At 39.2% G+C, this 13,767-nt stretch overlaps 1 protein-coding gene across 4 annotated transcripts in view; it reads left to right on the plus strand.

Moving 5' to 3' along the window:
* ARHGEF7 (Rho guanine nucleotide exchange factor 7) overlaps positions 1–13,767 on the plus strand; it is a 146,868-nt gene that overhangs the window by 68,956 nt on the left and 64,145 nt on the right. For all 4 annotated transcript variants that reach the window (XM_090258797.1, XM_090258796.1, XM_090258794.1 and 1 more), the window contains 2 exons: positions 10–211; positions 4,467–4,555. In XM_090258797.1, coding sequence (XP_090114923.1) covers positions 10–211; positions 4,467–4,555 — 291 coding nt within the window. The remainder of the gene's footprint in view (positions 1–9; positions 212–4,466; positions 4,556–13,767) is intronic.

The following is a 13,767-nucleotide window of genomic DNA, read 5'->3' on the forward strand; positions in this document are numbered from 1 at the left end:
CTTTTTTAGGACATGACCGATAATAGCAACAGTCAGCTGGTAGTACGAGCAAAGTTTAACTTCCAGCAGACAAATGAAGATGAGCTTTCCTTTACAAAAGGAGACGTCATCCATGTCACCCGAGTGGAAGAAGGGGGCTGGTGGGAAGGCACACACAATGGCAGGACTGGCTGGTTCCCCAGCAACTACGTGCGAGAGATCAAGCCCAGTGGTAAGTGGAGAATTGGCAGAATGGACCAATGCTTTTTCTTTAGGTGAGAAGGAACAGAAAGAAATGAATGTGCTCAATATATACTAAGTGCTTTTATTCAGTTGAACTTGTGTAAATGACCCTGAGGGGAGTATTGAAATTCTTTCCTATTTTTTGTTGAAGTGGTTTTTTTACTTTACCCCCATGTTGGGGGTATATTGACTTCTGGTCAACTCGCAATAAATCACAGTTCCCATGACTCCCCTCCTTGGGTTTGGTAATTGCTAAAATGGCTTACAGAACTCAAGGAAACACTAGTTAATATTTGCTGGTTTATTATGTAATAAAGGATACAGATGAACAGTCAAATTAAGAGGCACATAGAGTGAAGTCCTGGAGGGTTCTGAGAGTAGAATTTTCTGTGCCCGTGGAGCTGGGGTGTGCCACCCTCCTGGCCTGTAGATGTGATCACCAACTTGGGAGCTTTCTGAACCTCATGCTGTTAGGGTTTTTATGAAGCTTTTGTTATACAGGCATGATTGTTCGTTAACTCAGATCTCCAGCCTCTCTTCCCTTCCAGAGGGTAGAGGGTGGGGCTGAAAGTTCCACACTTCTAATCATGCCTGGATCTTTCTGGTGACCAACCTCTATCCAGCAGCCAACTCAGTCACCTCAGTAGAACAAAAGATGCTCCTATGCTCTTACTAAGGAAATTGCAAGTGTTTTAGCTCTGGACCATGAACCAGAGGCAGAGACAATATATATATTTTCTGTTTCACAACCACATTTTGTGGTTGAGTCCAGGCCCTGAGAGCAGTCCTCGTCTAGTCTTGCATTCCGGTGATTCGTTCTTCTCTTAGGGGTGAGAGAGTAGCACTTGGGCCTTTCCTAGGAGGATGCTGGAGTCTTGGTGGGGGTGGGGGTTGGGAGATGAGATGGTTTTTCCCTTTGCCTTGAAGATAAGGTGGTCACAGAGCTGGAAGTGGATACACAGTTTAGAGGTCACAGAGTTAGTAAGGGGCACACGATTAGGAGGTCACCAGTTAGAGGAGTTTACGCACGCATGGGTGTGTATATACGTGTGTGTGTGTGTGTGTGTGAGAGAGAGAGAGAGAGAGAGAGAGAGACCGAGACCTTTTACCCTTTTAAACAAGTGTGTGTAACTGCATTGTTGTTCAGGAGCTCATGGTGTGGGTCACATGTATTCCTTAGTTTGTATATTCAGGTAACTTTGGAAATTTTTTTTCCTGTTTATTTTTTAAGGTATAAGGAATAACATTGGCTCAAATTAATAATCTACCATGCTGACTTTTCTTTGCCTGACAGTTGAACCAAAGGAATAATCTCTTTGGGGAATAACTTCCCATTTGTAGTGTTTTCAAATTACCTGAATATATTCTAAGGAAAGTTATCCCCGCCTAATTTTAAATTGTTGGCATTTGAGACAGAAATACATAAAACCACACATTTTACCATAATTCTTTATAACAGTTGACTAAAATGCTAGGATCACAGTAACATTTCTGCATTGCATCTTTTCAGTAATTTATGTGACTTTCTGATTTTGGAATAGGTTTTGTTTTTTGAAAATTGTGTATAATGTAAGCCTTGTAACTTATAGTGTAATTAATCCTTCATTTTTTGTAAGCAAAATGTGCCACGTCTTAAACATGCAGACTCTTCTAACTGGTGATCTTGTTAGGATCATTTCCTTGTGAAACAAAGATACTGACTTCCTTTAAATTGTGAGTTTCTCTTTTGACTTGATTTATAAATATTTAAGTGATAATGTTTTAGCCTGTGTATTTCCAGGTAAGTTCTCAAGCATATCCAGTTTCTCTTTTCCACTTCTTGGGGAAGTATAAGTAGCTGTGATATTTGCCCTCTTGTAGTGAGAGATGGCAGTGTTCTGATCAAATTTCATATATCTGTGCCTTTGACCTGTTTGTGGTTTTTTGTTGGAAATTGTTCCTCTTTAAAGACAAATATCTTCCAAGAGTCTGCATAATGGTATTTCTAATGCTTGCTGCAAATGCACTGGTTTTCTTCCTATTTTATATTACTGTTTTATGGAAGATATACTTAACATTTATTTTCTACACACACTTTTTGATGTGTAAAACCCATGGACATCACACGTATATGTGTGTGTATATCCCCATATATACACACACAATAGAGAATTTCTTACATTCAGGGGTGATGGAAGAAAAGAGAAGCAACAGGGCTGATTCTTGGAGTGAGCGACATTGGTTGCTACTGTTACTAAGTAAACATGAAGGCTTGCAATCATTAGTGGGCAGCGTGTTGAGGTGCATGCAGTTGGAAAATGGATCCCATTGAGGGCTAAGCTGTCTGAGCGAACCAGTCATGTTCCATATTTTCACAAGTACAGTTTCATGTGTGCATACAAATTTGCCAGGTTTCTTTCAAATGTTATTTTCTGATGTGTTGAGTTAATTTCTCCCATTTCTAAGTAGCTTATTGTCTGTGTATAGTAAAGTGTTTTTTAACAAAAAAATCTTAATAAAGGTGCTGGTTAGCATTAAAACTTATGCTTGGCAGTGGGTCATTTGCTGATCTGCAGATCTTTAATGAGCAGTCATGCTGCCACTTCCTAAGTTTGTCACTTTTACTATTTTCTGTTTATCTTTGACATCAAAAAGTGACATAAAATGCAAGCTGTTGGACACAGCTATTTATCTGTGAAAGAACAATGTTTGAAATAAATATTTTCTGTGCAGGGAAAGGGACAAGGGTAATACAGAACCTTGTTTTTCTTTGTATCGATGGAAATAAAGGTATTTTTTAGCCATCACTCTTTGGTGTTCAGTGGGATACCCTTGTACCCTTCCTTGGTTGCAGAAGTATTCTTACAGAGAGGAATAACATTTGCTTCCTCATAGGCTCCCAGAGGCTTTCTTGCACTAGGCAAATGCTGGTGGTCTGTAGGAACACGGTGTAGATTTGGGATGCACACCTTGGCAGGGTCAGGCTTTGGGTTTTTATTTCTCAGTGGTTGTGTACCCGATCCCTGAGTAACCAGCACACTTCCTTGCTGTTTCTGTGGACTGGCAGAGAAGAAGCTTGGGCAGCAGCTTCTAGGCTTCTTTTCATCATTTGTATAGGTCACCAAGAGATTCATCTCACTTTTACTTTGCCCACATTGCACCAGGGCTGTGTCTTATCCCTGCGTTGGTTGCACCCTTGTCCCTGGGACCACCCCTCACAGGCCTCTCCCTGTTATTGCCAGTGTTTTTCATCCTCTTACTTTTGGCACCTAGGAAGTCCCCACCCCTCTTTCTTTTAGCACATCTATGTTTAAATTATGTTGATTTCAGCATTCTTATAGTTTATTTCAAGAAAGGGAAGACCTGTTTCTTCAGTTGATCCCTGGAAAGGTAGCACTAAATTGTTTTCACCATTTCCTCACCCCTCAGTGATAAGTGAATTATATCACCTTTTGGCAGTCAGACACACCCACCCCACAGAACCAATGACAGACAGACAGAGACACCTATCCCATAGAATCAATGACAGACAAACCCACACATAGAACTAATGGTAGACAGACACATCTCTCTCAGTAGAACCAGTGATACACACACACATATTCTGAGAGCTGTGTTATCAGTTAGTAAGCACTTCTTCAGTACTGATTATGCCTGATGTCTCTTGGATGTTGAATGAAAGCCATGCAATTGAAAAATGTTTTAATTCTTGCAGTATTCAAGACTGCTTTCATCGTTGTCACTTAATGTGGAAGTTATTAAGGTGGTGAGGTTTTTCTCTTGTTTTTGCTGTTTGCAGTGTCCTTCCTTCTCCTTTGTCTGTCACCTTGAGCCAGACCATATTGTTTAGAGAGACTTGGAGAGACTTGCATTCTGACTGATCAGAATCCCTGAATTGTAGTTCAGACCTGAGTCTTGATATGTTAATTTTGTCACATATTTGCCAACATTTTCTCTAATTCTCTTTGAGTATTATTTTACCTTTACTATACTCCTAAGCTATATGTATAGCTAACAATTTAGTGATCTTTGCTGACAGCAGTGGAGCATAATCTTTCAGAGATTTTCAGCCTGAATTCAGGTTGTTGAGCATGAGGAGATGTGGGCATGTGATGCCTCCTGGAGGTGCGCAGGCCTTCAGCTTCCCCTTTTTGGTTTGTTTCAGTTGAGGTTGCTGGATCAGTTATGTTTGGCTCTGTTGGGGGCTGGTGTATTTAGTTGTCTCTAGTTTTGATCAGTAAAACTGCATTACATTTTTATTTCAGAAAAACCTGTGTCTCCCAAATCAGGAACATTGAAGAGCCCTCCCAAAGGATTTGATACGACTGCCATTAACAAAAGCTATTACAATGTGGTGAGTAATTGCAAAATACTAAAAAAAAAACCTTGTTTTTTGAATGTCTCTAAAATTCAGCCATGTAGCTAGGTAAAGTACTGAGTATGGTAAGAATAAAAAAATAAAAATCATTATTTGCCCCCTACATGTAGCCACCATTAGTGTTTTGGTATGTTTCCTTTTGATTTCTCTGTATTTTATAATCTTAACTATGTTTTAAATACTGTATGTATACAGTTGTACCTTGGTCTTGTCACATAACTTGGTATTGTGATCATATCCCCATACCAAGTCTTCAAAACTGAGGTTTTAAAAAGGTATATAATGTGTTTTAAAGATTTTATGTACATTGAATGCCATTATGTTTATATTTAGAATAGATTATTAGTACTTTATCAATATAGTTTCTTTATATCTTAATGTAGCCTTTCCTGGGATTGGTGTGTGTGTGCGTACACATTTATATACATATAGGAGTATTTAAAAATATCAAATAGCGTGAAATTAGAGGAGAGTGTCTAAACATTATATGTAGTAAAGGCAATGTTTCAGAGTTCTAAAACTTACTGCATTTTGAAACTTAACACGAGCAGTTTGTAAGCTTAAAAAAATATCTGTGGTATTAAGTCTGATATCTAATCCAAGCCTTTTCTGTCCCTACACAATTGCATGTTGTACAGAAAATAGAAAATTATATTCTTTATTTGGATAAAATTTTACATTGCTATTATATATCTACTTAGTATGATAAACCAGCGAAGTAAACTTTTTAAATATGGTTATGTTTTGAATTCTGTGGGAAGTGTGCATTTATTTGTTATTCCCCTACTTCCAGTTTTTTACTTTTTTGATCAGGGGATATATAAATCTGTGGCCATGAAACCTTTGAATTTTTGAAGTGAAATAACAACTGGGTAATGGCTTCTTTTTTTTTTTTCCAGCAGCCCTTTTATCATGTGTTTAATTTTCTGTACTTCTATTAAGAAATGATGAGAAATTATGAGAGATTTGAATGAGTCAGTTTCTACCACACTGACCTGTTGCCACAGTCTTTGCTGTGAGTCTGTATCTTCAGCTTTCTTCTAAGCATTTACCTTCCATTTGCCTCCAAATCTTACAGAACAAGTTGGCTTCAGAGGAAATTCATTTTACAAGTTATTGTTAGGTGCCCATTCTGTGCCAGGCCTTGTTAAAGGCCTAGGGCATATAGCATTGAGTAGAAATGGCAGAAATTTTTCTTTATCAGCGAATGTTCTAGTGCATGGATACAATTAATTGTTTTCTCTCACCTCCTGTGTCCATTTCATTGCCTCTTTTCATAAATTCACTTTTACACTTCTCGTTCACTGGGCTCTGCATGATACTACTGAATGCATGCCATTAGCAGTCTTTGATTTCTTTTCCTTGTATTTGTTTACTCCAGGTCATCTTTTCCTGAGAAATCCTTTTTCTGAGCCTCTCCTGCTTCCCCGGTATCTTCTTTCTTTTCAACCAGTCTTCACCTGTTTCACCTGAACTCTGATTTCCACCTTAACTCTATTGACTTTCAGAACATGGGACTCCTCAGCACATCCTTTCCTGGTTATGCTCAGCTCTGCACATCCTCTTCAGTCTTGTGCCTGTTGGATGTTTGTTCCTGGGATGTGATTCCACTAACTTCTTTGTTTTTTAGTATTTTATGTGTTATATGTGTGGTTTTGTGCATGTAACCAAAAAAGACAATGAAAAGTCTTTATGGTTTTTCAGGGTTTCTTAGTAGGAAAATGTAACTTTTAACTCACGGAGCTTCCTTTTCTTCTTGCATTCATATGTGAGATGTTGGTTTCTTTATTGGGGAGGGTTTCATGTGGTGAATAATGCAATCATAATCCACAGTGATGTTCCAAAGAGAGAGCTACTTATTTGCTATTAGAGTTTAAAGCAGTCCCTTCTCTTCTGTGGTTTCTCTTTTCTGCAGTTTCAGTTAGCCATGGTCAGCCATGGTCTGAAAATACTACACGGAAAGTTTCAGAAATATACAAGCTATAAGTTTTAAATTATGCTCTGTTCTGAGTATCGTAATAAAATCAGCTGTTCCATTCCATTTTTCTCAGGACAGGAATTGTCCTTTTGTCCAGTATGTACATGCTGTATATGCTACCCACCTCAGTTTTCAGATTGACTGTTGTGATATCAAAGTGCTTGTGTACCAGTACCCCTTATTTTACTTAATAGTGGCCCCAAAGTGCTAGAGTAGTGGTGCTGGTAATTCAGATAAACTACATTAGTAAATAGTGAATGTTAAAATTGCATTTGTGTATGGATGGACATAAACTCATGGCATTAATAGAAAATTGACTTTCGATATATAGCATTCTTCATTTTATAGTAGAGAAAAATACTAAGCTCTAGAGCTGAAAGGACTTGTCCAAGATGGACACCGTAATTAGTGACTCACCCAGGAATCAGTTTCAGCTTTTGTGAATTCTATTTTTCTAAATTGTACAGAAAAGTAAAATATAGGACAGAATATATAACACACAGAACAAGTATAGTAGGAAATATGTTAGTCATTTTTGAACTTTTGTAGTTTTGTTTTCACAGGAAACTACTAAGGTATAGGTATTTTTAACCCCACTGAAAGATAAGGTTCTGTAAGAGGTAAGACCAGTGATGGGCTGATTTTACCAAATACAGTTACACGAAAGACCTAAGTATGAACCTAGGATCAGCAGAGAGCAAGGAGGAGAGTGTTCTAGGTGGAGGTACAAAATTTTGAAATTAAGACACACAAGGAGATAAGCATTAATGGGGATGGATATGTATCTTTCTGCTGGTATATAATGGTCAAGACAAACCAGAAAAAACTAGAAAGTGAAAAGTGATTCTTAGTGATTTATGATTGTTATGGTAGATTCATCATCTGTTTCTCTCTCCTCTTTTGTCTGGGGCTCCCATTGTACACATGCTGGGAAGCATGGTGGTGTCCCACAAGCCTTTGAGGCACTGTTCGTTTTTCTGTATATTTTGCTTTAATCTTTATTGTATTTTTTTTCCGTTACCATTTAGTCGCCTTCTACCCCCCACCACCCTAGCAGTCACCACATTGTTGTCCATGTCCGTGAGTCTTTTTTCTTTTTAGCTCAATCCCTCCCCCCACTAGCTGTCATCCTGCTCTCCATCTATGAGGCTGTCCCCATTTTCCTTGTTAGTTACTTGTTCATTAGGTTCCACATATGAGTAAAGTCATGGCATTTGTCTTCCTGTGTCTTTTTAGTATATTTTATTGATTATGTTGTTACAGTAGTTCCAATTTTTCCCCCTATGCTCCCCTCTGCCCAGTACCCACCTTCACTCCAGCAATTCCATCCACCTTAGTTCATGTCCATGGGTTGTGCATATAAGATCTTCAGCTTCAATCTTTCCTATATTATTCTTAACATCCCCCTGTCTATTTTGTACCAACCGATTATGCTTCTTAGTCCCTGCACCATTTCTCCATTTCTCCCCTTCCCCACTCCCAGATGATAACCCTCCAAATAATCCCTATACCTATGATTCTGTTCCTGTTCTGGTTTGCTTACTTGGATTTTGTTTTTATTTTTTAGATTCAGTTGTTGATAGTTGTGTTTGTTGTCATTTTAGTGTTCATAGTTTTGATCTCCTTTTTTTAAGTAAGTCCCTTTGACATTTCATATAATAATGGCTTGGTGATGATGAACTCCTTTAGCTTCACCTTGTCTGGGAAGCACTTTATCTGCCCTTCCATTCCAAATGATAGCTTTGCTGGGAACAGTAATCTTGATTGTAGGTTGCTTTTCATCACATTGAATACTGCTTGCCAGTCCTTTCCTGCCTGCAAAGTGTCCTCAGAAATCAGCTGATAGTCCTATAGGCACCCCCCTGTAGGCAACTCTCTGCCTCTCTCTTGCTGCTCCCCAAGACACTGTCTTTATTTTTTACCTTTAGCATCTCAATCATGATGCATCCTGGTGTGGTTTCCTCTGGGTCCAGCTTGCCTGGGCCCCTCCATGCTTCCTGGACCTGTATGTCCATCTCCTTTGCAAAATTTGGGTAGTTTCCCTCATTTTTGTCAATTCTTGCTTCCTCATTCTGGTTGACTGTTTAGTTCTTCCTTATGTTCCAAAACATTGATTTGAACCCTGGTTCCCTTCCCTTCCCTTCACCATTGGTTTTGTGTGGATTTTCCTTTGTTTCAGTTAGCATGGCCTTCACTTCTTCTCTTATGTGTTTGCCATACTCAAGCATATCTGTCAAGCCTGTGAGCATCTTTATCACCAGTGTTTTGAATTCTGCGTCTGTTAGGTTGTCTATCTCGTTATCTCTTAGGTTGACTATCTCCTCGTCGCTTAGTTCTCCCACTGGAACCTGGATTCGTTCCCCCTTTTGGGCCATACTTCTCTATCTCCTCATTCTGACAGGCTCTTGTGTTTGTTTGCCTCTGCGTCTCTGGTGGAGCTGTCACTTCTGTTACATTGTGAGGGGTGGAGCTTTAGGAATTCATCAGTACAGGGTGACCTGTTTCACCATGTTGTGGCGCTGTATGTTGGGGAGAGGTCCGAAAGGGAACAATGCCGCCTGTCCAGCACTCGCCCCTTTTCCAGACACCTCTCCCACTTCCGCACCGGACTGATGCCCCTCTAGCTGCTGCCCTGGGTGTCGTTCCAGAGTGGGTGGGTCTGCAGACGTTCTGCATCTGTGAGGGCCCTTTAAACAAGTGGACTCTGCTGAAACCAGTAGTTTCTGCCTCCACCCCAACCCCCACTGGTCTGCACAGTCAGAAGCAATGAAGCTTGATTTTCCCCAGTGCCAGGACCAAGAGCTGCAAGGTCAGGTGAGGAGCTGGGAACGTTTCCCAGGTGTCCCTCCTGACTTTTTAAAACGTGTGACTACTCTTTCTGCGGGCCTGCCACCGCTGCCGCCGCCAAACCGCATTTTTTCTGCCTTGGCTCCGCCCCTCCTACCTGTCTGGATGAGTATTTCTTCTTTATATCTTTGTTTGCTGGACTTCCGTGCAGTTTGATTTTCTGGAACTTCTGGTTGTTTCTAGTTTTGAGATAGTTGTATTCCTTCTTAGCTGTGGAGGGAGATGCAGCATGTCTGTCTACACCTCCATCTTGGCCGGAAGTATCTGTCTTTCTGTGTCTTATTTCACTTAGCATAACGATCTCCAGGTACATCCATACTGTTGCAAAGGGTACACTTTTCTTTTTTCTTTTTTCTTCTTTTATGGTAATATTCCATTGTATAAATGTCCCATAGATTTTTTAAAATATGTTTTATTGATTATGCTGTTACAGTTGTCCCAGTTTCTTTTCCCTCTGCTCCCCTTCACCCAGTGATGCCCCTCCCTCCAGTTGTCCCCCCCTTTTAATCCATGTCCATTGGTTGTACATATAGTTCTTCTCAACCTTTTCCTGTTTACTCCGTTCCCTCCTACTATGCTTCTTAATTCCTCTACCATCTCCCTGCCTTTCCCCCTTCCCCCTCTCCGCTGACCTCCCCCCAATATGTTCCCCACACCTATAATTCTTTTCCCGCTCTTGTTGCCTACTTAGTTTGCTTTTGTTTTGATTTCGTAGCTTCTGTTGTTGATTGTTGTGATAGAGTTTTCATTTTAATGTTCATAGTTTTGATCTCCTTTCTCCTAAATAAGTCCCTTAAACATTTCATGTAACAGTGGTTTGGATCTAATGAACTCCTTCAGTTTTACTTTGTCCTGGAAGCACTTTCTCTGCCCTTCTATTCTGAATGACAGCTTCGCTAGATAGAGTATTTGTGGCTGTAGGTTTTTGATTTTCATTACTTTGAATATTTCTTGCCAGTCCCTTCTTGCCTGCAGGGTTTCCTTTGAGAAATCAGCTGATAGTCTTATTGGGACCCCTTTGTATGTAATTCTCTTCTTCTCTTTTGCTGCTTTTAAGATTCTCTCTTTATCTTTAATTTTTGACATTTTGATTTTAATGCGTGTTGGTGTGGTTCTCCCTGGGTCCAGTTTTTCTGGAACTCTCTGTGCTTCCTGGACCTGTAAGTCTTATTTCCTTCCCCAAGTTAGGGAAGTTCTGCTTCATTATTTTTTCACATAATTTTTCAATTTCTAGTTGTTCTTCATCTTTGGCAAACCTATACTTCTAATGTTTGTTCGCTTCTAGCTGTCCCAGAGGTTTCTCAGCCTCCTCATATTCCTCACTTCTTGTTTCCTTTTTCTGCACTGATTGACTGTTTGTTCCTTCCCTATGTTCTGGTTTGTTGATTTGATCTCTGGTTTTCATTTCCTCACCACTTGTATGTGTTTTTGTTCATTTCAGCAGGGCTAGCCTTCGTTCCTTCCTTGTCGGGTTCAGTATCTTTTTTTAATTCTGTAAGCTGCCTTATGACTATAGCTCTGAACTGAGCCTCAAAAGTTTTTCTGTTTGTTCATCGGTTCCTTTATTTGCTTTTTGGTTAGCTGCATGATTGGTATTTCAATCATTATTCCTGTCATTCTGACCATTTCCGTTTATCTTTCTTTCTTCGGTGTGGCTGTCACTCCTAAGCTATCGGGTGCAGCGCTCTGAGCACTTGTCACAACTGGCGACCTTTTTCACCACTCTGTGGCGCTTTGTTTGGGGGCGGGGTCCAAGATGTATTTCTGCTGTTACTCTCCGCTGAGAGATTGGGAACCTCTTCCTCCGTCCCCACGCCCTCTGGACCTCACAGTCTGAGGCAGTGGGGGGTCTGCCTTCCCCAGTGTTAGAATCAATCGTGAGCTGACAGGTTTCGACTGCAGCCAGGACTGCTCCCCTGGCGTTTCTCGCAGTCCCGCCGCTATCCCTGCTGCCGCCACAGATAGCACTGCCTGACCTCTCCGCCTCGGTTTCGCCCCTCCTACCTGTCTGGATGAGCACCACTTCTTTATAACTTCATACGTTGGACTTCCATGTAGTTTTATTTTCTGGAACTTTTGGTTATTTCTGGTTTTGCGGTAGTCGTAGTCCTTCTTAGTTGTGGAGGGAGACAGAGCGTGTCAGTCTAAGCCTCCATCTTGGCCGGAAGTCCCCATAGTTGTTTTATCCACTCATCTACTAATGGACACTCGGGCTGCTTCTATATCTTGGCAATTCTAAATAACGCTGCAGCAAACATAGGAGTGCTTGTGATCTTTCTAATTAGTATTTTGGGTTCCCTCAGGTATATTCCCAGAAGTGGGATAACTGGTCAAAAGGCAGATCCATTTTAAATTTTTTGAGTCATTTTTCTTTATTTTTATTTTTTATTCTTCAGATTTAATAATCTACTGATCTCTTTATGTTTGGTGATTAGTTCTTTTATTAGCTCAAATCTGCTATTGAGCCTCTTAGTGAATTTTTATTTGTTGCACCTTTCAGTTCATAATTTCCATTTGATTATTTTTATAGTCAAATACAGACTGAGTCATTGTTTTTATACTCTCCTTTAATTCTTTTCAGTATAGTTTCCTTTAGTTCCTTGGACATTTTTAAAAGATTTTATTTTAGAGCAGTTTTAGGCTTACAGTGAAATTGAGAGGAAGATACAGAGATTTTCCATGGGCCCTTTGCCCCCACGCATGTATAACCTTTCGCATTATCAACAAAAGTCACCAGAATGATGATTTTTTTTTTTTTTTTTTAAGCAAAGGATGAACCTACTTTGACATATCATAATCACCCAAAGTCTTTAGTTTACTTTGGCGCTCACTCTTGGTGTTGTACATTCTGTGGGTTTGAACAAATGTTTAATGACATGTATCCATCATTATAGTATCATGCAGAATATTTATTTTCACTGCCTTACAAATCCTCTGTGCTTCACCAGTTCATTCCTTTCCACTTCCAACCTTGGCAACCACTGATCTTTTTACTACCCCCATAGTTTTGTCTTTTCAGGAATGTTAAATAGTTGGGAATCATACAGAATGTAGCCTTTTAATTTTTATTTTTTGAGATTTTACATTTTTTAAATTTATTTATTTTTTATTGTTTTTCTGTTATAGTTGTCTCATTTTTCCCCCTTTGCTCTCCCCTGCTCCACCCCAGAATGTAGCTTTTTAGATTGGCTTCTTTCACTTAGTAATGTGCATTTAAAGTTCTTCCATGTTTTTTCCAAGCTTGATAGCTTATTTCTCTTTAGTGCTGACTAATATTAAGTTGTCTGGACATATAACAATTTATTCACCTTCTGAAGGGCATTTTGGTTACTTCCAAGTTTTGGCAGTTATGAATAAAGCAGTTATAAACATCTGTGTGTAAGCTTCTAATTTCTTTGGGTAAATACCAAGGAGTATGATTGTTGGAGCCAGTTATGAGTATATTTCGTTTTGTAAGAAACTGGCACACTGTCTTACACAGTAGCTGCACCACTTTTTGTTCCCATCAGCAATGAACGACAATTCCTGTTGCTCCACATCTGCACCATCATTTGATATTGTCAGTGTCCTGGATTTTGGCCATTCTTATAGTTGTGTAATAGTATCTCATTGTTGTTTTAATTTGTATTTCCCTGATGACATATGATGTGGAGCATTTTTTTAATGCTTATTTGCTATCTGTATATCTCCTTTGAGGAGGTACCTGTTAAGGTCTTTGGCCCATTTTTTAATCAGGTTTTTTTGTAATTGTTGAGTTTTAAGAGTTTTTTGTTATGTTTTGGATAATAGTCCTTAATTAACTGTGTAATTTTTTTCCCTTTAATTTTCTGTAGTTTGAAAACGATATGGTTAGGTGCATTTTTTTTTAAATTTAGTTTTTGACATTTGTATGCTTGGTGTTGCCTGAGCTTCCTGGATCTGTGATTTAGTGTCTGACATTATCTTGGGGATATCCTCAGTCATTATTGTTTCACGTATTTCTCCTGTTCCTTTCTTTCTTCTCTTTCTAGTATTTCCATTGCATGTATAACTATACCTTTTGTAGTTCCACTGTTCTTGAATATTCTGTTCTATATTTTTTTCAGTCTTTGTTCTCTTTAGTTTTCAGTTTTTGAGAACTCTATTGATATAACCTGTAGCTCTGTGGTTCTTTCCCAAGTTGTGTCCAGTCTACTAATAAGCTTGCCAAGTGCATTCTTTATTTCTGTTTAGTATTTTTGATCTCTAGCTTTTGTTGTTGTTGTTGCTTGTTTTTTTCTTAGGTTTTCCATCTCTGCTTACATTGAACATCTGTTCTTTCAGGCTGTTCTCTTTATCTTTTAGAGTTCTTTGCATATTAATCACAGTTGTTTTACATTCCTGG

Source organism: Furipterus horrens, unplaced genomic scaffold, assembly GCF_987537825.1.
Source record: "Furipterus horrens unplaced genomic scaffold, mFurHor1.1.pri manual_scaffold_12, whole genome shotgun sequence".
NCBI classification, from domain to species: Eukaryota; Metazoa; Chordata; class Mammalia; order Chiroptera; family Furipteridae; genus Furipterus; species Furipterus horrens.